General features: G+C 36.4%; 1 protein-coding gene across 7 annotated transcripts in view; it reads left to right on the top strand.

Annotated features, from left to right (window-relative positions):
* The window catches only part of Epb41l2 (erythrocyte membrane protein band 4.1-like 2), a 166,888-nt gene that overhangs the window by 120,418 nt on the left and 19,223 nt on the right, over positions 1–27,247 (top strand). For 3 of the 7 annotated variants that reach the window (XM_013026850.1, XM_013026849.1, XM_013026847.1), the window contains exons 9-12: positions 2,590–2,742; positions 3,380–3,477; positions 9,625–9,797; positions 15,095–15,270. In XM_013026850.1, the coding sequence (XP_012882304.1) occupies positions 2,590–2,742; positions 3,380–3,477; positions 9,625–9,797; positions 15,095–15,270 (600 nt within the window). Of the gene's footprint in view, positions 1–2,589; positions 2,743–3,379; positions 3,478–9,624; positions 9,798–15,094; positions 15,271–19,949; positions 20,013–21,917; positions 22,065–27,247 lie in introns of all 7 variants that reach the window. The other 4 variants (XM_013026848.1, XM_013026844.1, XM_013026845.1 and 1 more) reach the window with 3 other exon arrangements.

Below are 27,247 nucleotides of genomic sequence, written 5' to 3'. Positions count from 1 at the left end.
GGGTCCAGTCGTGGGGCCTGAACTCTGGGCCTGGGTGCTGTCCCTCAGCTCTTCAGCTCAAGGCTAGCACGCTATCGCTTGAACCACAGTGCCACTTCCAGCTTTTTTGTTTTTGCTTATGTGGTGCTGAGGAATCGAACCCAGGGCCTCATGCATGCAAGGCAAACACTCTACCACTGAGCCACCTTCCCAGCCCTAAAGTTTGTTTTTTGACATAGCTTCTTGTACATCTCATACTACAAAGTTTTATAGTTCTTTTTTGTTATTATTTTCTGGTTTACAAGAAAACAAAAAAAATTGAGGCTCCATTATAAGATGTCAGTTCTTACTGTGAAGTTAAGAGCAGAATATTCTTTCTATTTATCATGTTAAACTCATTTGATAAGAAACATATTTGTGGCTTACAAAACAGAATATGTATAGCAATTTAAAATAACTTTATATAGTTTGTTTTATTTTTGTGTCTGTGTGTTTGAATGCTTATTTTTTTCAGATCAATTTTTACTTTGTAGTCCAGGCTGGCCTTCGATAATTTGATTCTTACTCCTCTGCCTCCCAAATACTGGGATTATAAATATGTACCATCTTGCCCAGCTAGTTTTGTGCTTTCATCAAGAAAAGCACTGGGAAGCAGTGCGTGTGTTGGCATCCTCACTAGGCAGCTTCCTTGAAGGATGGTGAAAAGGAAGACTGAGGGAAGGTGCATGAGGTCATTTCCCTGACTATTTGAACTCAGGCTAGATTAAGGGATGCTTTTTTTTTCTTTTAAATACCTTTTATCTGTAATTTCTGTTACCACAAATACTGATAACTCTAAAGCACTTATGTGGAACAACCAAAAATAAACCAGTTTACTTTATGATTGATTTTTTTTTTTTTTTGGTTGGTCATGGGGCTTGAACTCTGGGCCTGGGCGCTGTCCCTCAGCTCTTCAGCTCAATGCTAGCATTCTATCACTTGAGCCATAGCACCACTTTCCGTTTTCTGGTGGTTAATTAGAGATAAGAGTCTCATGAACTTTCCTGAATGAGCTGGCTTTGAACCATGACCCTCAGATCTCAGCCTCCCGAGTAGCTAGGATTACAGGCTTAAGCCACCAGCGCCCGGCCTGATGTTCATTTTTAAGTCAGGCAAAACAAGTTCCTTGTTCTGTGTAAAGATAGTTTCAGGCGATGGGTGGCTTTGTTCAGTGTTTCAAATGAGGTTTCTGTTCTCACTTGCAGTGAGAACTTGGTGTCTTGGGCCATCTCTTGCCATCCCTTTCTGGCCATGTGCAGAGATGTTTTTGGCAAACACATTCTTTCCATTCTAATGCCAAGTTTCTTAGGCACCTATGCATGATTCATTCTAGCTTTCCCTGCTGTTCCTAGAGAGATCTGGAGCTGCCAGGACATGAGTACTAAAGTTCGATAGGATAGATTTCTTCTTCTTTTTTTTTAACCTGCTCAAGTTGGTCTAAGGTAATTTTGTGTACTTGTATATGAGTTATTCAAATATTACAGCAAAGAAAGAAATTGCTATCAATTGCCTGGTTTTGTACTGCTGTTTTAAAAAACTAACATAATTTGTATGAAATCATTCTTACTAATAAGTCAGTCAAATTAAGACCCAGTCTATAAAAATTGAATTAGGACTTAGACTAAATATGGTACTTGTCTTAATCTTTTTCTAAGAAATTGTTTCATGTTGATGAATTCTGAAAATGTGAATACCTCCAAATTTTATTTTTCAATTTCACTTATTATGAAAGAGATCACCTCTCTGTTCAAAGATAAACATTTATTTTTGTATTTTGAATATTGTATATTTTAAGTCTTAAGCACTATCTGAAATAAGAGGAGATAGTTTTTCATGCTTTTGTGTAAATTTCTTTGGTGTAAAAAATCTTTCAGACTTGTGATTGTTCTAGCTTGTCATATATTTTAAGTTAAGGTTCTGGAGAAAAAACTTAGTAACTTAAAAAATGGTCTAGAATCCTTTGAAATATGCCAGCCAACAGAATGCTTAGTGAGAACTAGATGTCAGCACTTAAGTGACTGAAAAATTGCTTGAAAGAATTCAGAAATTTTAGCACTATCAGCATAGAAGAGAAATTTTCTGTGATGAATTGATATGGTATAAAATGTAGGGATAATTTTAGTAGCTGTCAGATAACATAATTGATCTTAAAATATATTTCCTTAAGGTAAAATGTCTGAATGTACCTTAGGGAATGCCAGAAGACTACCTCTTGAGTAGTGAAGTAGTCTCCAGAAAAACATTCAATTTTTTATCTCTTCAAGAAATCTAAATCTAATTGCTTCCTTTCTTCTTTGTTAGCTCTCAACAGAGTTTGAAAACCTATGAATCATGCCTTTTTAGGAATAGTTTTTCCTGTAGTCATGTTGCAAAATTTTGGCAAATCCAACTCTATTCTTGAAGACGAATATATTAGGATGTATGTGTCTTCTATTATTGGCATTAACGTTATACTGTCACTAAAATTTAAGTACAGGCATGTTAACGCACTCTTAACCATTGTTTGTGGGGCTCTCTAATCTGTGTGACCTTCCTAGTTCTAACTGTGGCCAAATGTGCTTTGCCTGGCAGGACTCGGAAGGTGTGGACATCAAGCTGGGCGTTTGTGCTAATGGCCTCCTCATTTACAAAGACAGACTGAGAATCAATCGTTTTGCTTGGCCAAAAATCCTGAAAATTTCCTATAAGCGCAGTAACTTCTACATTAAAGTTAGGCCTGCAGAGGTGAGAAATGTCCTTGGCATACCTAATCAGTTGTCAGTATTCTCCTTTACTGACAGGAGAGTTTAATGAATTCTTTTTTCACTCTTCACTTTTCACTTTTTTCATAAGTATTGTGCATGTTATGACATGGAATGTGGGATTCTTGATAATTCTGCTAAGTGATGGTAAACAATAGAAAGGTGATGTAATGCATTTTGGTGGGAAGTAAAGAATACTCTCTATATGAATAGGTAATACTTTCATATTAAACCTATGGAAATTTTTTTTTTTTTCCGTGGGGCTTGAACTCTGGGCTTGGGCACTGTCCCTGTGCTCTTTAGCTCAAGGCAAGCACTCTACCGCTTGAGCTACAGCTCCACTTACGGTTTTCTAATGGTTTATTGGAGATGAGAGTCTCACGGACTTTCCTGCCTGGGCTGGCTTTGAAACACGATCCTCAGATTTCAGCCTCCTAAGTAGCTAGGATTATAGGTATGAGCCACTGGCGCCTGGCTGGAAAAATTGGTTTTGTCTGACTAGATTACACTAACACTTTCCTGTATAATTACTTCTTCCATAAACAAATGAATGAATGTTTATCAATAATCTCTAATCAGTGCTTAAGGATATATGCTGATTATTTTATGATTTATTCCAGCTGGAACAATTTGAGAGCACCATTGGATTCAAACTACCAAACCATCGGGCAGCGAAAAGGCTATGGAAAGTGTGTGTGGAGCATCATACTTTCTACAGGTAACATGGAATCTTGGAATTGCTCTTGGTTCCGTCTATGAATTAAGAGGTGGTAGAGGCCAGTATGGTAGATGCCTTAACCCCTTGCCTTAGGGTTCTTGGTACTCCTTGGTTCCATATCTTATCTGTTAACTTGTAGTCCACTCCAAGTGTTCTGTTGTTGAGACTGAGCTATAATCAGTTTCTGCAGTTTCCATACCTGCTACCATCATTCATCTTAGCTATAACTATTCTTAATTCCTCTTGACTCAGTTTCTTTCTCAAACCAATTTGAGACTTGTGATCTTGTTAGGCAGCTTTATAAAAGTGTTTGAACCTCCTCAAGTCTCTACCGTCTTTGAACACCAACTTTCCCAGTCTTTTGATATTGTATTACTCCTATGTTCTGACCTCAGGCCTTACATACTCTGCTGTCAAGTGCTACTTTAATCAGTACTCCATAGTGATACTTCTTCTTTATAACAGAAACATTGAACAACTCTGTGCATCAGTGAAATTCCAGATAAATAATTTCCAGCATTAGCAAGATCCTTAATGCATGTAGCCAAGCAAGCAGTCTTTTCACTTCCTTTGCCCTCTTTTTGAATCCCCCGTCTACTTCCTTTCCTCAAGTGCTCTTCCATCGCGCAACGCATTCTAAAGACAAGCTGCGGGTCAAGAGTAGTCTACAGTTGATGCACCTTCTCTTCCCTTTTTGTGTTTAATTTAGTATCACTTCCCTTGCCATTGTTCTCTTTACTCATTTCCCTGTCTTAAGGAAGGGATACTTTTTTTCCTTAATTCTTCATTTTGTGCCACTCAAAAGGACCCTGCTTGACAAATTGTGTATTTTCTAGTAGATGCCTTTGCTTTCTGTGTTTTGCTTTTTTTTTTTTTTAATCAGTTGTGGGACTTGAACTCTGGGCCTGGGCACTGTCCCTGAGTTCTTCAGCTCAAGGCAAGTGCTCTACCACTTGAGCTACAGTGCCACTTCCAGTTTTCTGGTGGTGAATTGGAAATGTGTCTCATGTACTTTCCTGCCCCCGCTGGCTTTGAACTGCAATCCTCAGATCTCAGCCTCCTGAGTAGCTCAGATTACAGGCGTGAGTCACTGGCACCAGGCTGCTTTTTTTTATTTTTCAATGCCCAGATCATCTCCATTGAGCCCTAAGTTAGTCACCTTTTGCTTCTGTCTTTTCTTCTTTCATACTTTTCTTAAAGAGTATATTTTTCAACAATAGTTTGATTGCCATCATTTCTTTCATTTTATGTCACTGTAGTTGAAGAGCTTTATATCAAGCTTATTTTTAAGACTTCTGTTCCGGACTGGTTCTAATGATTCATATTAGCTGTGTAATTATCATTAAGTTACTCACCCTGTCTGCTCCTCTGAGGATTCATTACTTTCTATACTGTATGATCTCTTTTGTCTATTACCCCAGTGAAGGAAGCTGCTACCTGAAAGTAGGTGCCTGTGAAGGAGAATCACAACCGGGTACTCAAGCAGAGGTGGGAACCTGGCTTGGAACTCATATGCCCATGGGCCTTTCTCTGCCATCTGTCTTCTTACGCTTCTAGGCAGTTTCTGAGATGTGCTACATTGGGCCCTACATGCTTTTTACTAATAACCTCAGACTCCATTTGCTCCTGTCAACTTTTGTGGTAGTAGTTATCAATTTTTTTGGTAAACTTTATATAACATGTAATGATTCTAAAGCTATATAAAACAGTAGGGAAAGCAAAAAAACCAGAATGAAGTTAGATCAGTGGATGCCTTTGTTTCAGTTTTTCACAAAAGGTCCAAATGATTTCTTTAGAAAATTTTACCAGACTTGAAGATTGTACCTATTAAAAAACAAACAGATCTTTGTATTCATTGATAATCAATCATCTAGCTTTATATTAGTGGAACAAGAATGTAATAATGAAGCTATTTCTTTGCTTGGTCATTTGCTGGAGGCTGCCATCATTCAAAGAGATGTACAGGGATTTCTTTTAATTTTTCTTTATAATATAATTTAATGAGAAGATTGCTATTATCTACACTTTTCATATGGAGAAATAGAAGAATGAAGAAGTTAAGAAACATGGTAGATTGTAACCAGTGGAGAAGAAATTCAAACCCAGGTAATATGACACTCTTAAAACCTTCTTCAGAGTGCCTGCAATGCTGTACTGCCCAGTTATTACTTCAGTGAGTATGTCTTTTCCACCTGCTTTTTTAGGTAGTGAACGAGAGAGAAACATGAGGTTTTTCTAGGTGTATATTAAACTGTGACTTAAACTTGGCCTGATAGAACCATAGTAATTCTAGGTATTAATGTTATCAGCTGTATCATAGAAAGCTATGGGGAACCTGTGCACTAGTTATGATTCACTTTAGTAATTTTTTTTTGCTAGTCTTGGAGCTTGAACTCGGCCTGAGCACTGTTCTAGAGCCTCTCTGTGCTCAAGGCTAGCGTTCTACCTCTTGAGCCACAGCACTACTCTGGCTTTTACTGTTTATGTGGTACTAAGGAATGGAACTCCGGGCTGCATGCATGCTAGGCAAGCACTCTACCACTTAGCCACATTCCCAGCCCCCAATTTAGTAATTTATATGTAAGTTTCTCTTAAAATGGTCTTTATTTTCCATAGCCAACAATGATACATAATTTATTATGGTAGGATTGTATAAAATTGAAATGTTAACATAACTACTTAAGCAGCAGTATATGTGAAAGTTAAATTCCTTTTTGATACATGATTACTTAGATTATCTTGCTCAAGGCCTTTAATACCTGAAAAAGTTAGTACTCTCTTCATAGGTTTTGTCTTATCAAAAGTGAAATGATCAATGGCCTTGTAGTGGTTTTGATGTTACTCTTATGACTATAGGGTCTTCATTGCCAGATGGATGTGAAAGTAAAAGTGATTCAGTAAGGAAATAATGAAGGGTTCTTGATGTGATAATGTAATAGTTTAATGTAATATTTTATGGGTTGGCCAGCATTTCCTTAAAACATTTTATTTATATTACTTCTGACTTAAATAACAAAAAATTCTTTTAGAGAAAGCTGATGTTTATTCAGTCCTTTTTGATATCTCTTTGGATATTTCTTTCTATTTAACTTGCAGCCTCTGATTGTCATGTAAAATAATCTATAAACTAGTCCTTTGTATTTGTGCTCTTAAGTGTCAGTTAGATAAGAGACTATCCCAATTTGAAATAAATAGAGCAAAAATATATCTACTTTATGACTTTCCTTTTTTTGCGTAGTCTATATAGTTGGCTTGAAAATATTTTCCTTCAGTTTATATCTCCCATAAACAGCATTTAGTGGGTAATCATTCTTATATGAGCTTAAATGGCTACCAAATTACATAATCATTACCTTCGTCAAAAAAAGCCAAGAAGTAAATATGGATATATGAATTTTTTCTTAAATATTCCAGCTGATATAAATGAGAAATTACCTTCAGAGTTGTGGGGGAAACAACATAAATCAGCAATTTTATTTTACAAAATGACTACATTATTACTTGCTTCATGCTTTATTAAATTAAAACTAGAAGTTCTTGTGATGTCAGAAATCATAGGGCTGGTGGCTCAACTTTTCTCCTCTAAATTGCTGACATAAGAGAGCACAGCACTGAGACTATATGATAGAGGGAAACAAAACACTGAGTATTAGAGTATGTGGTGTGTGATTTCAGTTTTAGCTATTTGGGAGGGTCACTTGAGCATTTATGCATGTGAGACCAGCCTAAGCAATGTAATGAAACCGTCTCTCTTGCTCCGCCCCAAAGAAAATTCTGGAGGAGGGTATATGGACATGTTTTAGACTCTCCTGATATTTTAGTTCAGGTGTACTCATACAGTTAAAGTAACATTAGACAACAAGGTCTTCCTTTTTGTTTATTAACCACACAGTATGCATAGAACCTAGTACAGATCCAAAAGAAATGACATCAAATAAGCCTATAATTAAAATTCTAGTTTGGAAAACAGTAATAGAAGTTTTCTTGATTTTCTTTAAGATTGTTTTCTAAAGCAGGAGAACTCTTTAAAATTCATTTTATAAAAGGAGAATATTACAGCTTCAGAAGATATAATCCTTTATATAAATATTGATTTATTTTTCATAATTCCAAAGAACAGCCATCCTATTTCTGCTTTTAAATTTTGTTTTGGAATTTTTTTTTATTATTAGTTCATGTTTCTTCTCTGAAGTAAACATTTATCTTTTTTCCTCTAGTGATCATTTAACTACAGAGTATACTTCATGAACAGACAGCAAAGATGAATGTGATTTGGCTAACCTGCTTTTCAAAGCAAATGAGTATTCCTCAAATGCTCTATGGATGAGCTTCCCAGAGATGTTTCTGTTTTAATTGCTTCTTTCTTATAAGGCTTGCTTAGATGCCTACATTAATAGACAGGGAAATGGCAGTGTTCACTCCATGAGGAGATAGTGAAAGACAAATACATTTCTCATTCTGCCTGTGTTACTCATGACATTTGAGGATCATGAATAGGTTAACTTTTAACCTCTGTGTCTTTTCCTCAAGTGTTAGAGAAAAGAGAATGTGAAATGTCACTAAGGATCCTAATATGATCTATATAAGGATCCTTATACTATCTGGCATCCTAATTTTAGCGTATGTACCTTTATCCAAGTATAATTTGAGACTATACTTAATTGGCAATTCGATCTCTATTTCCTTTAAAAATCTCCTCACAGAAAACAGAAGTTATATGAAATACTTCTGCTTTTTTATTTCAGTTTCTTTTTTAAAATCAGTTTAATTTTAGCATTCTGTTTATCTGGGTGAATATGTTTTTAAAATTTAAATAATGTGTAAAAGATTTGCCATACAACAAAACAGTTTATGAATTCAGTGCATCCTGGTCAGTGTTGCCCTTTTTGAATACTTTTTGACTCCTGAGTTGGTTGAGGACTCCCTTTCATATTTACTACATGTAGCTTCACTATGACTAGAATCTGCTGTTTGTTGATTAAGCATATTTCTAAAATAGGATCTAGAAATTCTTGATACAACAAATGACTTTAAACATAGTAATTTTGCCGGGCTCTGGTGGCTCACCCCCGTAATCCTAGCTACTCAGGAGGCTGAGATATGAGGATCACGGTTCAAAGCTAGCCCAGGCAGGAAAGCTCCTGAGACACTTATCTCCAATAAATCACCAGAAAACAGGAAGTGGTGCTGTGGCTCAAGTGGTAGAGTGCTGGCCTTGAGCTGAAGAGCTGATGGATAGCACCTAGCCCAGCGTTCAAGCCCCATGACGGACAAAAAAATAAAAAATATATATATATACAGAGGGGTTACAGTTATATAAGTCAGATAATGAGTACATTTCTCTTTTTGACAGTGTGTCACCTCTTCCCTCATTTTCTCCTAATTTTTTTCCCTCCTGACCTTTGTCCCCTACAAATTGTATAGTTCATTTTCAATATAGTGTCTAGTGAGTGTCACTTCCTTGGAAAATCATAGTAAAAGTGTCAGAGTTTTCCACATTCTTGAATTGTCAGTTAAAATTTAATGAATTATTTAACAACTCAGAGATGATCTTTTTCTGAAGACATTTTATTGATTCTTGATCAAATTATGAAAGCAAGATAGTTTAATCTGTATCCAGAAAGACTGGCTTGTTTAGCACAAACATGTTTTTGTATAAATCTGGAAGAGTTTGACATGAAGGAAGTTTGAATTCATTCATTGTGAACCCAGAGCTTACACAGTAGAATTATGCTGGCAAGAAACCGATTAGTTATCTCTAAAGATCTCCTGCTTAAGTTCTCTTCTTTGTGGGAAAGAATCAGTTGATAGAACAGATTCTTGAGTTAAGGTGTTTTTTTTCCCCCCAGCAGAGAGAGGCATAAATATTAAGAATTGCTAACGGTAATGGATTTTTACATGATTTTTAGCTAGAAGCAAGAATTCAGACATATGTGTTTGTATAAATGATTTAAGCCAATACAAATAAATAACCCTGATACACATAGAGAACAGCTGCTCTTTTGCTCAGGTTGAGAAAAACATTCTGGGATGCACAAATACCTATTTGTCACTGTCATAAAACTACAGATATAAAATAGTTTATAAATATTTTTTTCATTAGGAAAATAAAGTCCTAGTTTTGCTCTCTTTTCTTTTCTCTGCTAGGCTTGTGTCTCCAGAGCAGCCACCAAAGGCTAAGTTCCTGACCTTGGGATCTAAATTCCGCTACAGTGGCCGCACACAAGCACAGACTCGTCAAGCAAGCACCCTCATAGACAGACCTGCACCACACTTTGACCGCACCTCTAGTAAAAGAGTCTCCAGGAGTCTAGATGGAGGTAAATATGTTTACCGTAATTTTGGATTCCATTCATCTTTCTATAGTCAGTTTGGTCAGAAAATGATAATCTATTTAATAAGACTGTGAAATGTCCTATAAGGGCTGCCCATTTTTTCTTCCATGTCACAAATCTGTACTCAGAATGAAATAATGTTGTGTTTTGAAGCTGTTACTCTGAACATACATTTCTTTCTGTTGTCAAGACACACAAATATTGTTCAGGAGTTCTTGTTCCTGGCATGTTGAATGTGAACATGCTTTTTATTGATTATAGTTAATTATGATAGATTTATGTAGTTTAATAACGTAAGCTTATTCAAGAGCACTTTTGCATATGGGAATATGAGCCTTGAATCCTGTCAGATTTTGAGGTTTGCTTCTGTCTAATACTCACCAAACATTGCATAGTAAGAGAGCTTTTATACCTCCTAGCTCAAGTGGTAGAGCGCTAGCCTTGAGCTGAAGAGCTGAGGGACAGCACCCAGGCCCAGAGTTCAGACCCCACAAAAAAAAAAAAAGAAAAAGAAAAGAAAAGAAAAGCTGACCTAGGTTTGGCTTCAAATATAATGATGTTGAAATGTGAATGAGTATCAAAACCATAAGTTACAAACTGAAGATGACAAAATGGCCATTCCCAGCTTCAAGGAATTAATATTGTAATTTAATATCTTAACAAAAACAAAGGAAATATAATATGTTCATTTGTTAAGAGGCGATATCTGTAAATGTGAACTTTTCTATTGAAATTCTAATCAGCTGCATATTCGTAGTTTTATCCAAAGTATACATGGACATTAATTGGTGTTGCTTTTCTTCATTTTATCTGATGAATTTAGGATTCATAATAGGTGAACTTTCTTTTAGAATGCCTTATGAAAGATTTCATGTTTATTTTTGTATGATGGTTAATTTTCTATGAGAAGAATGCTAGCATTTTTGGCTATATGTAGTAGTGATGTTAAATTTCAAATGTATATGTTACTTCATAAATGAAAACATCTTTTGATTATTATCTGATATATTTCTTAAATATGAACTTGAACAACTTAACATTTTAAATAATTAGTTAAAACAACCAGAAATCTACTAGGAGGTATAAAAGCTCTCTCATTAGTGAAGGGTTGACACCTATTGCCTTGATCTGCTTTTGCTAGAAAGAAATTTTGACTTATTTAAATGGACACACAGATATTCTGGATTGGTTGGTGGACATTTTGATATATATAATGATTAAATCTTGATTAGAGAACTTTTCATGTAGTTTTATGAATCCGTACAAACTACAGAAGATAGATCATGATTGTACTTTAAATGTCCACATTTACAGATCTTGCCACTTAAATTTGATGAATTATTATTAATGTCCATTTCAGATTTTCCAAATCTGAAAAATGTGCCAACCCATGTGAATATTTCTCAAGCCTTGCTTCTTGGCACAGAGAATTTATACAAGGGCTGAATAAAGGCAGTCACTGTTGTTTAATGCCCTGAAAGAAATCATTGCTCTTTCTGGAATAATGTTTTCAGCCTTTGTTTTAAACTGTGCATTCTATAACTCTTACATTACAAGTTTCAGAGCTTAAAAAGAGCACAAAACCAGTGCATTTTCCTTGGGGTATATGAACTGCACTCAAGGAAACCTACCATCTTGTTTGAGCAGTTACTACAGAGGGTTTTAGGAGTCTTTATCTGAAAACAATGATTTTTTTTTTAACAAAGAAAAGCAACAAACATGGCACAGTAATCCATTATTTTTCTCTTTGTGTTCTGGACACTGTAATTCATCAGATGGGCAAGTCATCAAAAGGATTATTGTTATTGTAAAAAAAATAAGAAGCTTTGCATGCCAAGACATGATTAGACACCAGTGAACTCTGGTTAGGGTTTATATTCTCCTTTTTTTGGGGGGGGGTAGTGTCCAGTTGTGGGCCTGAACTCTGGGCCTGGGCGCTGTCCCTCAGCTCTTCAGCTCAAGGCTAGCGCTCTACCACTTGAGCCACAGCGCCACTTCCGGCTTTTTTCTTTTTGCTTATGTGGTGCTGAGGAATAGAACCCAGGGCCTCATGCATGCAAGGCATTCGCTCTACCACTGAGCCACCTTCCCAGCCCCTCTCCTTTTTTTTTTTTTTTAATCCCATAAGTACAGAGTCTGTAACCTGGTACAGAGCTTTATTTACTTCATTCTTCATAATTATTCTTTTTCACTTGTTAACATGTATAATGTTACCTTTTTTCTGTTTAGATTTTATAAGTTAAACTAGAATAGTTTGGATATATTTTAAAGTTTGGGAAATTAAATTCATTTGTGATTACAGAAAGAACAAATGAATGTGGTATCTAAAAGACCAAATGTGAAAATTTAAAAGCAGCCTAGAACAGCTATTTAAAACAGTGAGACTCCTCGGAGACTAGGAAGCAAATCAGTCATTTAAAAGATATAACAATCAAAACAGTCTTTGAGAGTGGGGAGGCAGTCGTTTTCTGAGAGTCGACAATATAGAGGAGGCACACTGCTTAGAAAGGATCATCTAGCAAGGAAGGCCTACCTGAGGAAAACGCACAGTTCCGTTGAGAATTGAAGGTGAGATGAGAGAAAAGTGGGATAGTAAGCTACACAGGATGGGCTGAAGGTTGCAAAGTGAGGGAGAAGGCAGGTTTGATAAGAGTGATGGGCGAGGTAGGTTGTGAAGAATGGTTTGGGTTGTAGGAAGCTGCTGTGCAATATGTGTGTTCACATATGATCATTGTGATTTTTTTGTTGAAAAAATAATTTTAGTGCAAAAGATCAATTAGAAAGGCAGCTGAGAAAGGAAAGCTGGTCAGTAGGAATAGCCCAAGTGAGAGTGATGGTTGGTTTACCTCAGCTAGCACTGGATCAGTTAGACGTTTTCTTTCAGTCTGGGCTCATACCTGAGCCTGCAAGCCTCTCAGGGTGCAACCTGAAATTGATGTGTTAAAGTATGGCCATTTTGTCATCTTCAGTTTGTAACTTATGGTTTTGATACTCATTCACATTTCAACATCATTATATTTGAAGCCAAACCTAGGTCAGCTTTTCTTTTCTTTTCTTTTTCTTTTTTTTTTTTTGTGGGGTCTGAACTCTGGGCCTGGGTGCTGTCCCTCAGCTCTTCAGCTCAAGGCTAGCGCTCTACCACTTGAGCTACAACACCACTTCTGGCCTTTTCTGCTTATGTGGTGCTGAGAAATTGAATCAGGGCCTCATACATGTAAGGCAAGCACTCTACCACTAAGCCACCTTCCCAGCCCCATCAGCTTTTCTTACTGTGCAATAATTCCTATCTGTAATGAGTGAGTGCTAAGAAGTCACAAGTTAGAGTTATGCACAGCTATCTATTTTCTATTAGTAAAATCTTTTCAAAAGTTAAACAACCCCAGAAAATAGGCACATCCATTGTCAGATGTGACTTCATCTTAATGTTTAGTAACTTGGTGTGGGCTTTGAATAGTGTGAGTACTTCTGGGGCTTGTAAACTTTTAAAGGGTGAGGTGGCAGAAATAGAGATGGAAACAATTCATCATGCTTGTAAATATATCCAAGGATCCTACCAGATTTGCTGGTGTTGAGGGAATGAGAGAAGAGTCCTAGGTGTTCAGTTCTGGATTAAGCAAATAGGACAAGTATGAGGGTAGCATTCCATGGAAAGGCAAGATTGGGCAAAAAAGGCCAAGTAGAGGTGTGGATCAAGAAATATCATGTGGAGAAGGGACATACAAAGCAACAAAGAAATCATCTTATAAATATGTTAGAAACAATTGCATGAAAATTGGTATAATTTGTGGAGGGGAAGGGAAAAAGCAAATAGTTTAAATAAGGATACAGGTGGACCCATTGCAACAATGAGATGTACAAGTCATTATGTCGAAAAATGAACTTTACAACTTTGGTGGTTGGGATGGTGGTTGGGAGGGGGAGGATCAGGTGAGGGGGTGGGGTGGGGGTATGGGAAGGGATGGGAAGGGGAAACGAAGGAGGAGGCAACAATGCTTGATAAGAAATGTACTCATTATCTTGCCCATGTAATTGTAACCCCTCTGTGTATGGTATTTTCACAATTTAAAAAACAAAACAAAACAAAAAGCAAAAGAAAAAAATATCATGTGATCTACCGACTGAAAGTACTTGATGGTTCAAAGACTATGCAGAAGTGTCTGGGAGATTCTGGGCTGGAGATAGGGCGCAAGTAGTAGAGTGTCAGCTAAGCAATTACAAGGGTCTGAATTCAAACTCTGATGCTGGCAAAAAACCAAAAAAGTTAAAGTTTATTAAATCACTTACTAAAGTCTACTGATTTGTTTTGATGTTTAAAGGTTCCTTTAAGGAAGACTTCTTAAAATGTAGTGTAGCAAAACTTTTTTAATCATTATATGATTTTTTTTTTTGCATAGGATGATTGGGGGGGGGGATCCAGAAAGATTAAAGAGGTTCCCAGAAAATTATTGATTACATTGTAATTTTGACATTTAGCCATTTTACCTGGTGTTAGAGCTCCTCCTGCTGGCACGCTCTATAATCTGCATGTTTTTCAGATGTCTCTTTTGGGGTGTTAAAATTGAGATTGTTTGAGCTTTAAGACTAAATTTAGTTTGCAATGTTAATATTTTCAAGCCTCAATCAGAGTTCTTTTTCCTGTTGTTTATATGCCACATATTTGTTTAAAGAGAGATATGTTGTATATAAGTTGGTCTTTCACAGCACTTGTTTTCTTTCTCTTGTATGTGGAAGCTAGATGTACAATACCAGGGCATAATAAATTATACAGGTCTCTAGGCATTCACACACAGTGAGACCAAAGCAGGATTCTCTTGGGAGAGGAATAGAAAAGCATAATGCCTATGAGCATCTGATCATGAAAATACTACTTACCAAAATGAACTCCAGGAAATGAAAACAAGAGTTTTTTTTTTTCCTTTTTTTCTTTCTTCTATATTTATTTTCTAATTTTTTTTTGTTCTGTTTATTCATTTATATGTCTTTGGGAATGAAAGTGGAGGAACAGAAATAGAGGGACAAAGGGAGAACAAATGCAGCAGTGGTACTCACTGGATACCATATTGAAAATGAACTATACAACTTATGCATGGGAATGGGAGGGAACAACTGGGAGAGAGCAAGGGAAGGGGCGACTTTGTCCAAAAAGAAATGTATTCTTTACTTGACTTATATAACTGTAACCTTCTGTACCTCACTTTTATAATAACAATAAAACTATTAAAAATTTAAAAAACATGGCTCTTTACAAGTTCTGAAGTAATCCAACGTTATCTTTCTTCTAGCTCTGATTGGTTCTGTGGACCAAAGTTTTATGAAGGATTTTCCAGGTCCTGCTGGGGAAATTTCAGCATATGGCTCTGGAGTCGTCAGCACTGCCATGGCGGTACAAGATGGAGACGGCCGGAGGGATGTTCGAAGTGCAAGTAAAGGTTCACACGGGCAACTCATTGAAGGAAAGGTATGGCACACTCGTACTATCGAGGGCTTTCAGCATATATTTAGACCAGAGATTACCTGCTGGATTTTCTACTTCAGAAGTTAAATATTTAAAATTTAACCTTTTTTTAAATGTCGATGTAGTTTCCCAATTTGAAATATGGTTTGAATGGTTTAATGGTTTTAACAGTAATCTCTTACCTCATTTTGACTGATGTTCAGGCAATATGTTTCAGTATAAAGTTACATTAATGAAAGTAAGTAGCTCATTGGCTTTCCTGACTTTCTTTATAATCTTCTTGTCATTGAATCACCGAACTACTACAGTGATGATTTGAAATTTATATTTGGTTTGGTACAAGTAAGTATTAAAGTGTAACGTGTTTATTATTTTAATTATGTTGATCTCTTGTGTTTTTTATGAAAAAGTGATTTGTTTGAAAAGAAATTTGTAAGTGATACGTAGTTGTTTTGTTAGAAATCAGTAAGAAATTCATGTGCTGTTTTGACTTTGCAGCATATGAATATAGAAGCACCCTACATCATGTTCTCAAATTGCTCATCATTTTGTTGGGTAGTAAAGTCACTTTAGCATTGACTTGAAGAGCCTCTGTTTATAGCTACTTTATATCTACTTTCTTTATATCTACGTAAAGCAGTTTATGTCATACAATATTGGAAATTAGCTTGTACACAGAGTCATCCTGTTGATTTATGTTATTTTCTGAATTTTAACTTTGAAAAATTAAATAACAACAAAATGAATTTATAAAGGAAGGGCCTGCTAAATGAAGTAGTTGCCTGTGCCTGTTACCAATGACATCTTACACCCAGCATGGAGGTGTGGTTGGACCAAGTTGGTCCAAGGATTATGAAGGTTTTCCTGGTCCTGATGGGGAGGTTTGCTTACTTTACTTACTCCAGAAGGACACATGCTTTCTTCAGGTAACAGCAGATCATTTGCGTTCTATTGTTAAGGAATTTGTGACTACTAGATTATAAATTTATTTGGCTATAAATTATTGTTAACTGCAATAGAAATTGTGTCCAGCAAGATGTCAGTCAACTATTGAAAAATTTGTCAAATCTTAAAAAACAGCAACAAAGAAAACTGCTAACAAGGTCACCCGGGTTAGTGGCTGCTTACTTCTGACACAGAAGAGCATTGTATTTCACATACTTTCTGTTCCATTTTCCATACTTAGATGGATGTATGCAGTTATTAAAAACTTTTTTCAAGATAAATGTTTTTGTCTTTTGAATTCCAAAGGAATTCTTGCTTGGTTTCAGCAAATGTCTGGTTATGCTAGCTAATGCTTTGAATGTCTTGTCAGCAGCTAGGTTTAAGGGCAAATAGAGCCCATTGAGTTTTATAGAATTTATTTGCAACTGGTTTGACAATAACTGGTTGATCCTTATAAATTTTGATGTAATGAAAGTAGTGCAGTTTTTCTTTCTAAAACTGACCACTTAATTTGTTTTCTGGTGACACTGTGTTAATATGAAATTTCCTTGAGAGTAAAGTTTTCACTAACTACCCATTTGTTCTTTTTTCCTCTTTCCCTCTGCATTTGTCTCTCCCTTGAATATATCTGTTGTGTAATGTCATATTCACTCATGGAATTGCCCTTGAGAATAGACTGTTTGCATGTGCCCACCTTCACCACTCATCCGTTGCACCTCATCTTTTTCCCCAAACCTGTTGCCAGTCCCTGAAGTGGACTTACTGTCAGATATTTCAGAGGAAGACCCTTTTGGGGAGGCTGACCAGATCACACTAGACAGCTTAGAGCTCATTTCCACAGGTGAAACATCAGAGCAGGGAGACTCTGAGCTTACCACCTTGGACTCTGACTTGGAACCTGTTATAGTTCCTTCTCAGCCTGACTGTCCTTCTCTCATCCATGAGAAAACTCTTAAAGTGACTAGCCACAGGGATTCAGAGTTTGGTTACTTTTCTTTTAGCTTCTACAAATGTTTTCCCTCTGGCTTTCCCTCCCTTCTGGATGAAGATGGGTATCTTGCTTTCCCCAGCCTCCCCAAGCTCTGGGTCTCCTTCCTCCCTCCTGATGTTCAACACTATGTCCCTATCACATCTCCTTCCTTCATTCCTTCCCTTGTCCTCATCTTTGGGTTGCTTCTCTCGGCTTCTCAGTCTGTTCCTTTTTCTCTTACCTTTGCGCTTCCTCTGGCTTTAGCCCTCTGCTATCTGGAGGCTAAAGCCACCTCCTGTAATGTTTTTTGTGAGTATGACTGGAATGACAAAACAGAGGAGGAAGAAGTGATCGCTGGCAGTCCTCCATAAGCTGCATTTTATAAAGTCAACCCAACTCCATTATATACCCTTCCTAATATATAGAGTGTAAACATGTGCATAATTTTCACTGCTTGCCCTCAATATCAGTTCATACTTTCGTATATGCAACACTTTAATGCATGAGAGATAAGTATAGGCACATATCCTGCACTGTTGTCCTTTGACCAGCTCCACACATTCTCAGTTGAGAACAAAATGATAGGATTCTTTTATAAAATCATCCCTTTTTTTAATTTTTAAAGATATGCTAGCGGGGCTAGGAAGGTGGCTCAGTGGTAGAGCACTTGCCTTGCATGAATGAGGCCCTGGGTTTGATTCCTCAGCACCACATAAGCAAAAAAGAAAAAAGCCAGAAGTGGCGCTGTGGCTCAAGTGGTAGAGCACCAACCTTGAGCTGAAGAGCTGAGGGATAGCACCCAGGCCCAGAGTTCAGGCCCCATGACCGGACCCACCCCTCCCCCCCAAAAAAAAGATGTTCTAGAGAGGAGCTTATATTGTCTTTAACAATTCATATTGAGTCTGTTTTTCAGAAAAATGTAAGTATGTTCCTTTAAGATGGGAACTGTTCCTTTTGGAATTAACTTAGAATGCAGTAGATATAATTGTATATAATGCTGCTTAGTCTTGTTATTTCTCTTGCTCAAAATCCAAATTTGTTTTTGCGTTCATGAGACTATATCTGTAACCTTTGCTTCTGACATTTGTAAGTCTGATCTCAAAAACTCTATAGCATTTGGGGACCAGATAGATGAATTTTAACTGGTGTTTTCCCCCCTACCCTAAATCATATATATAAGACTCACTGTCAGGTATTTCATGAGGAGGATACTCTTCTCTTACCTTTAACAACATGTGAAAATGAAATGTGGCCTTTTGAAAGCTTATATTACACATACTGAGGTCCTCTGAGTGCTCTTTCATTTAAAATTAGATGTCTGGTTTGAAGATTTTTTTTTTACCCCTATAAAAGAAGGCAGTTTTCTTTCTTTTTCTTAAAAGTTTATCTCTGCACTATAAGAAGTAATTGTTCACATTGTCTTAATGTACCTGGTTAAACTAATGAAGTCTGTTTAGTTAGTGTCTTAATACATAGAGTAAATATATATGCAAAATTCAGAGCAAACCTAAAGAAAAATCCGAAAAAATACAATAAGTATACATTGTAGAAAAAGTCCCCACAATTCTTCAGGTTTACTTGAGAAATACCAAAGATAAATATTTTAGGAGACTTAAGTGTTAACCAAGCAAATTCTTTCATAAATTGATCATATACCATTTTTCAGCTCTGATAAAAACAATTTGAGCTCCCTGCTTACAAAACTGCTATAATAGTTAATCAGAAATAGCAAACAAATGTGAGCATTTGAACTCTCAGATTCTGCAGTCTCTTCCCAGCAAAGAAAGGAAAGATACATATATGCATTAACCTGAGATTATTTTCCTCTCATATCAAAATCAGTACTTTCCTTTCAAAGCCTACTCCGTGTTTATGCTAGTTTTAAGCTTCTAATAATCAGTTTTTATATTATTGAAAATTGAGAAATTTCTAGCTGTGGAAAATTATTCTTGTTTAAAGACAAAATTTTATAAAGAAAATGCAGCATTTCAAAGCTTATTTTTAGATGCCCATCATTTTAATATGATAGTAGCTAAATAAACTAATTTTACTTCCCCACAAAAAATCCTTATTTAAAAACTAGTGGTAGAGCAGTTTATAATAATGCAAAATTTGTAACCAACATAAAGCTATACATCACTATACTTGGTCTCATTACTAGTTGACATAGAGTATGCCATATTTGCACTCTTCTATTTTCAATTCTGAGTTTAAAACATTGCGAAGCAAAGCATGATCTAGGGACTGAGAGAGAGAGTGAAGCCTCCATTCGCCATCCCACCCTTGCAAAGGATCATTTCCATCATTTGTACAACATTGTAGGTGAAGAAAGACCAAAGTGGCTAAATACTCTGCATCGTCAGGGGCCAAACAAGAAAGGTTGGTAATGCTGCTTCATCATTTATGTCTAGTACAGCATCTACACTGATGGTAGAGTTATTGCTAATGCTTCACTTCTTTCCGGCGGTTGCTGGGTGATCTTGCAGGCAGAGATGGAAGAGGAGAAAACACAGCTGGAAGAGGTGGCTGTTTATCCCCTGAAATCAAATTATCTGGTGGCTGCTGCCTGTCATTATCCTTGTTGAGGGTGGGGATGATAATGGAATATGCTTTTAGGGTTTATTTTTGAGTTTTGTTGTTATGGCTTCAAATTTTTAAGATTTTGTGCCTCTTTTAAAGTCTGTCAGATGGGTTGTTTCTAGTGCTTGCTGTTTGATACATTTTTGTTTATTTGCCTTTTCCCCCTGTGTGTGATTTAATTTCACAGAAAAATTCCTTGAGAGTAGAAGGGGATAATATTTATGTCAGACATAGCAATTTAATGTTGGAGGTTTGTATGATCTAAGAAAACAACTCTGTCCTAATGGCTGCCAGGCTGCTGTGGATGGGAGGTCACTCACAGGCTGGCTGGCAATCTTCTTCAAGCACAGTGCATGTAATGCATGGGGAGATTGAACTTGGGGAGTGCATGGTACCGGTCCAACGTGGTTCTTCTAAAATTGCTTAGATAGGGATATCTATTGGAAGTTCTCAAAGTGACCACTGGGGAAAAATGTTCTTTTTAGTCAGATAAAGTATATCCATTTAGTCAGATAAAGTATTTCCATAAGCCTGTTTTCCTATTGGGTTATCTGCAGGGTGAAGAAGCTGAAATAATATCATCCCACCTTTAAGATAGACTAAGGACAACAGATACTGCATTAAATACTTCGTTGATCTGTGTTCATATTTTTTCTAAATCCGTGTGATTAGAAACATGACCCCTTTAAAGTATTTTGTTTGAGAGTATACTGATTAATTGAATTGTTTTGATTAGGAAGAAAATAGAGAGGGGAGAAAGGAGGAGAGAGGAAAGCAGAAAGAGAGAAAGAGAAAGAGAGGAAAAAGAAGAGGAGAGGAGAGAGGGTAAAAGGAGAAAGCCTAGTTACCTAATTAGGAAGTTCAAAATATGTTCCCCATGTCACAAGAGAACAGGTTTTATTCTTCCTGTGCTAAGGTACAGTGTGGCTGTATATTCTATAGAAAACTGCAACTCTATAATTTGACTAATCTGTTTGGTTGCTTTTGGCAGCTTTGATAACTGTTGAAAATTTGTATTTGCTTAACTTACTAAAATGCCGTAAGGTGTAATAAGTAACATTGCTTTGAACAAATGCAAGAAATGTGCCTGATCTCAAGCCACAAATCATTCCCCCTCAAGCCATGCAAAGATTTTTAGGGTTAGAGTCTTTGCAAATGGCTATAGAAGCTCATAGATGAGCTACTATGCTTGTGCATGAATATAAAATTTCCTAATTTTATCAGGTGCATGACCGGGGAGTGGGGTGAAAGCTTTAATATATAGGCGGCCCTGTGACTTTGGGAATGTAAGGAAACATTTAAAGGTCAGTTAAAACCGTTTCCTGAGTGCTAATTACCACACATACCATTATAAGAGCCAGTCTACAAAAAAAATCCTAGGACATCAGTTAGCAGAGCTTACTCCATTGAAAATAGACCTGGTAGTTTTTCTTGCATCTTTGTATAAGGACCATTGGCCTGTGAGGTGACTGAGACTCACTTTTGTGCTTGACATTTCATGAGACCAGCATGTGGTTAATTGTTTTGTGGAGAGACCAAACAGAGGTAGCTACTTGTACATTTATACTTATTCCTTATGGATTATTAAAAACCACCACTGGAATTTCCTGACAAAAGTCAGCCTTTGGTTTTTTTTCACCTTTAGCTAATCCTGAATTGGCTTTCACTTCAGGCCAACTGTGCTTCTGAAACTACTTTTCTGTTTTGTAGTTGATTTTCTGTGTCCACAGAATACAATTTTAGTAGTAACCCTTATCAGCAAGAAAAATTTATGAGAACAGAGTCACAGGCTGCAGTTCAAATTGGAGTGTAGAAAGAAGCATTGTCAGCCCCTTCGAAGATTAGTTCTATGGCTTCCTTCTAATAATATAATAATGATTCTTAAAAAAAAATCAAGCCGAAGAAACCAGAAAGCTTTCAAATATAAATCATAAAATTGCACATTGGCTTTATTTTCAAATTTTGATGAATTTGTTAAGATTATTCTTGGGTGATAATATGGCTTTTGAGACTTGGCATTTTTCTTGCTTTACTATGTTTTTTTTTTTAATCATACGTTTACTTTGTCTTATTTTTTGGTTTTATTTTTGTTTTTGTCCTACTGGGTTTTTTTTCCTTTTGGATTTCCCCCCCTTGTTACGTTACATATTGCTAGGACCTGGATAAGGCCCAGGAAGACATACTGAGACATCAGGCTAGCATTAGTGAACTCAAGCGCAATTTTATGGAATCCACACCTGAGCCGCGCCCCAATGAATGGGAAAAACGACGTATCACACCTCTGTCCCTACAGACACAAGGGGTATGTCATTAGCTATTTGTTGGCTATATGTCTCATTCCCTTTGTTCAGTAAAACTATAGTTGTTGTGTGTTGATTTTCAGAAGTTACAGAATGTACCCACTTAATGGTGTTTGGAATTGCTAACATTTTTTTAAATACTAAATATTATTAACAATGTAGTACTTATCGGCCTAGTTATTCAAAAAATGGTATGAGTTTCAAAGTACTTCTGAGATATTTTCAGAGTAAGTTCAGTTCTTTATTCAGGTAAATTAGTCATAATGAATTATTATACAAGATAATTTAGAAACTAAGTATTGTATTGAATAAGCTTCTTAGTTACTGACTTCTGAAACAAGAAGTAAATATAGATCTTGTTTAGAATGCTTTATAATCATTACTGTGAGGAGAATGAGATAAAATTTACCTTTAAAGAAGTATGAACCCTGTTGAAAGCTTGTAAAATGTCATATCATAATTAATATTGAAATATCCTAAAGAATAGTGGTTTAAAAACATTTTCAGCCATTATATCTTTTCATATTCATTCATTTTCCTTTCTGTGGTTTACTTCTTCCTTCCACTAATGTAAGTCTTTTAGAGTACTCTCTCAAAATATATTTCATTCATTCCTTTCTCTCTCTGGTCCTTTCTGGTGCTTCCAGATCCCTTTCTCCTGTTTCTGACTTAAAACCTTCCACGGGCGGCTCCTCCTTGAGGTGGCAGTGATCACACTATATTTAGTGTGAAGTTGTTAAAGTGCATAAAGAAGTTACATTTCATCTTTCTCCTTTCAGTGTCCAGTGAAATTTGAATGTACCATATTTTAGACATTTTGATGCTCTTTTATTCATCCTTTCTTCCTTAAGAAGCAATGCTGTTCATAGTATTAAGTTTTTAAATTTGTGTTGAAAATAGTCCTTTTGGAAATCATGAGCAACAATAATTTCGGCACTGGGGGGAAAAACATGATAACAAGATTAAAACACCATGCATGGTAGGCCCTTAAAGTCTGATACCACTTCAATTCTTATTTTCAGATTTTCTTACAGTAAAGTTAATTTCAGCTATCTTCTAGAGTGTTTCTGGAAAAAACGTTGTGTGATGACATGATAAGCTCTGGCCTTTGTTTATGTGCTGCTTCATCTGGTTTGTTTCACAGACACACAGGATTGTTTCATGTTTGTGCTGCTATAGGTGTAATGTATGTGTCTTATTTGTTGATTTATGTTGTTTAAAACAATAGAGAAAAGGAGACCATCTTTTCAAGGATATCTTATCCATGAAGGAGAAGTACCTGATGGCCAAAACACGGACTGTTGAAGAAAAAGCTCAGGAGGCAGACAAGGTGTTCACCTTGCATCCTTAGACCTGCTCTTGCTTTTTTCCCCTTTCCATGTATTTCTGTCCACAGCCATAGAGAATTTTTTCCTATATCAGTGTACAATATGTATAATAATTTTTGAGTGTCTAAACAGTTAAGCCCCTTTCCATAGCCTCGTAGTGTCACTGGGTGAGACACAAGTGTTTGTATAAGTACTCTACTTGATCACTCAAAATGCAGAAATATCATCCAGGTTAAGTGACAAGTGATCCCTAACTTGGTGTAAGTGGCTGACAGTTAGAAAACTAATTCCACATGAAAATTCTCTGTACAACACTAATATGCTGGTAGAAAAACACAATCACATATCACTAATCACTAATCACATATCACCTTTGGAAATGTTATTTTTAAGGTGTTTTTAATGGCAGCCCTCATACCTTTCTTTGTGCCCCTGCGTTATGAAATGTCCAACATTAGTGAGGAAATTTGCTTTCATTGCACTTATATTCTTATTCTACTGATTTTTCTTAACCAGCTGGTCAGCCAAGGAGAGCTTAGAGTCTAGTGGAGGGGGTAACAAACATGTCCAATTAGAGAGTTACAGTTACTGAGAAGTAAGTTCTAATAAGAATGTGAAATATAATGCTGTGTTAGAAGCGAGTTGAGGAGCTTCAGGGGAACGTGGCCTTGGAATTGAGACATTAATGATGACAGAGGCAGACATAGGAAGAATAAGTACAACAGCCAAAGGCCAAAATTACGTTCAGAAGCAAACTGACTTAGTGAACAAGGAGGAGCGCAAAGGAAGGCAAGGTCCAACAAGTCAGAGTCCAGGTCACATGAGAGCATCAAAAATTAGGCTATATTGGGAGTTACAGGAAGCTATTGTAGATGTTTAAGGTGAGTAGTGATGTGAAGTATGTCTGGCAAAAATCCCTCTGGCACTGGGTAAGGAATGGATTATAAAGGAAGTGTGAATGCAAACAGTGACAGAATTACCTTTCCATAAAGTAGACTTTACTAATGAGAATGAAAATGCATGGGAGAGGGGGAGGAGCAGAATACATGGAAATTCCCTCAGAGACTTTGAGGTCTAGTTGAAATGAAATTGTTTCCAAATGAGAATGAGTAACATAATGTCATAGAAACTCAAGCAAATGGTTTATTCACTTTAAAGTTTAACCAGAAATCCAAAACAGGTTGAATCACATGTATAATGATAATTTTAATATCACATACTTTTAAATATTTGTATATATACACATATTAAAATCTACCTGCTAGAAGCAAGTCATGTGAGGTCATTTGATCAAATTTAAGGTGATGTTCTTGGGCTTGTTACAGTAGGAACTAGAATTTTGATTAAGATAATTAAAAATCAGTATTTTTCTGGGTCACATGTTTAGAAACGTGCAGTGTAAAATATTTTGTAGAAGTTATAGTAATGTTAAAGGAAATCAAAACCAGGAAAAGCTCCTAGATTTCTTATCCCCATTTGAAGTTTCTGCTCTTGCCTCTCTAACACATGCAGGAAAATATACTTATTAGACATATATATGGATTGTTCTGATTACAACTTTTCATCCATTCACCCAGGAAATGCTTATTGACCCATGCATATATTATATATGTTTGTTATTTTATTTTCATATAGATATATATTATTTTTTCTTAAAACATCATGCCACTACTGTTAACTCATATGAGCAGTGGAGTTTATTGGAATATTTTAAATTGGATAAAATACCTGTTTAGTTTTTAAAATTATAACTTCTTTTTAGCTCTTGGATTTTTCAGTATTTCTTGTTTATCTTTGAGTCTTACCTCTGTTGAAGCACAAAATGAAAACTATTGTGTATTTGTCTAATGAAATTTCCAAGTTCCCATGGTATGGGTTTCATAGATTTTAAAAAAGTGTTATTTTATTGCCTAAAAAATAAATTCATCAAACTTTCAAAGTAGACTTGACTTGAATGTAAATGATTTTGAGTATAGAACAGAAAATTGGAAAACAAGTTATTTTGCCTTCAATAAATAACTCATGCCTTCTTTTATATATTATATTATGAAGAGAAGGTATTCTTTTATGAGTCTAATAAGGATCTTGTATACTGTAGTTTTGAGATACTTTTGTAGTTATTTATTGACTAATTGAATGCATAGCACTTACTTAAACTCTCCAGTGATGTTTTACTAGGAAGGACTCCCCATTCCCCCAGGGAAAGATGTAACGATGGGATAATAACTGAGCCAAATTAGTTTAGAAACTTTTTTCTCCTATTCATTTTCCTCTCATCATCCCTCTTAGAACAACATCTTGCAGTTGCTATGCGTTTATTTTTCTTTAAACTTGTGACATGAGAGGAACCTTGTGGTAGCCCTGGTGGCCTTTCAGGCTTCTGAGGACAGTTCTTGGCTTTCCTTTTGTCCTCACTGACACGTTTGGAATCATTGCCAGAAATATGAAAGTTAAAGTTACCACATGTGGTTTTTCAGAGACAAATGATTTTTACATTATTCATTTTACAGTTCTGGCTTGGTCATTATTTTTCCTTGTTTCTCTTTGCCAACAAAGCAAATGAAAAACAACCACAACATTATTGCTCTGTGGCATGCTTAAATATCTGAGAGAATCACTTTGGGTTGCTGCTAAGAATATTTGTTATATAAAGTCATGTGCGGAAAGGAAGAGCTCATAAGAGCAGGAGTTGCTATGAAAGGCCTTCCACGGAACATGGACTTGCTAAGTGGGCCCCAGAGAGATGGCACAATATGAAGGGACAGAGTGCAATAGGAGGAGAAAGGCCAGAGTGCACCTGAGAAGAGGTGGGTGACCCAAGATTCAGAACAGGAAGAAGCATTTCAAGTGGAGAGGGCACTGAAGAGGCCATTCTGTACAAAAAGAAAACAAGGAACTACCTCAGGAATATATGAGTGTAGCTAAGTGGTTCTCAGTTTTTGATAAAGCGTCAGTAATAAACCTAGGAGTTTTAGTTGGTTTCTGTAGGTTACAGCTGTCAAAGGTTTTCAAACACAGTGGGAACGCTGGCATTCAGGCTAATAACCTCCACCTAAGTCTGCTACAGAATCTTCCTAATTCTTACCTTCTTTCATTTTATGCTGTTCCGTTATTCTTACATAACCTTCCCTTTCCTTCAATAGGTCATTGTTGTCCTGATGTATTGTTAATTCTTTGCTCTTCCTTTTCCGACCTGTCTAGAGCCTAGAAGAGGAGATAACATCTATTTTGTTTAGTGGAAAGGGCTTTTCTGATAGCATGACAGCCGCCTTCACCTCAGCCACCACTTGGACAGCAGAGGGCGCTGTTGTGAACACTAATGCACCTAGAGAAAAGCTTTGCTCCTCGCCCTTCTCACACTTGCCTAAGGTGCATTTTACTTGTTTCTCTTGTATTAATGACCGCCTAAGAGAGAAATTTTCAGTTTTTAAATATGAGGCCCTCCCTTAGTGTTGCCACTGGCAAAGTTAACTGTCCTTGGGAAAAACATTGAGGAAACAATGGATTTGGATGTGAGGAAATGAAATTGGTCCAAAACATGAAAAACTACTTAAATTCAGAGAACCATTTAGGCCACTAAGGCCTAGAGTTCTAGCTAGTGTAGAGGCTAAAGTTTCCAAACCAAATTTCAGACATTCTCTTTACTTTTAAGAGGGAATGTAGTTTTTGAAAGGCCTTCATGGATTCCTTGAACTTGGCAGAATCTATTCCACAATTTGAGGTTAAGAAGAAGAAGAATAGTACACTTTCCTGGGATAATCCTAAAATGTCTGTTTTAGAAATATTCTTATCACTAAATTTCATCTTTTTTTAATAAGTAGCTACATGTTACCTGCTTATTAAAATAGACTCATGGA

The sequence above is a fragment of the Dipodomys ordii genome, unplaced genomic scaffold, assembly GCF_000151885.1.
Source record: "Dipodomys ordii isolate 6190 unplaced genomic scaffold, Dord_2.0 Scaffold97, whole genome shotgun sequence".
Classification (NCBI taxonomy): Eukaryota; Metazoa; Chordata; class Mammalia; order Rodentia; family Heteromyidae; genus Dipodomys; species Dipodomys ordii.
Note: the sequence above shows the minus strand (reverse complement) of the source record. Positions and strands in the feature narration are given on the sequence as shown.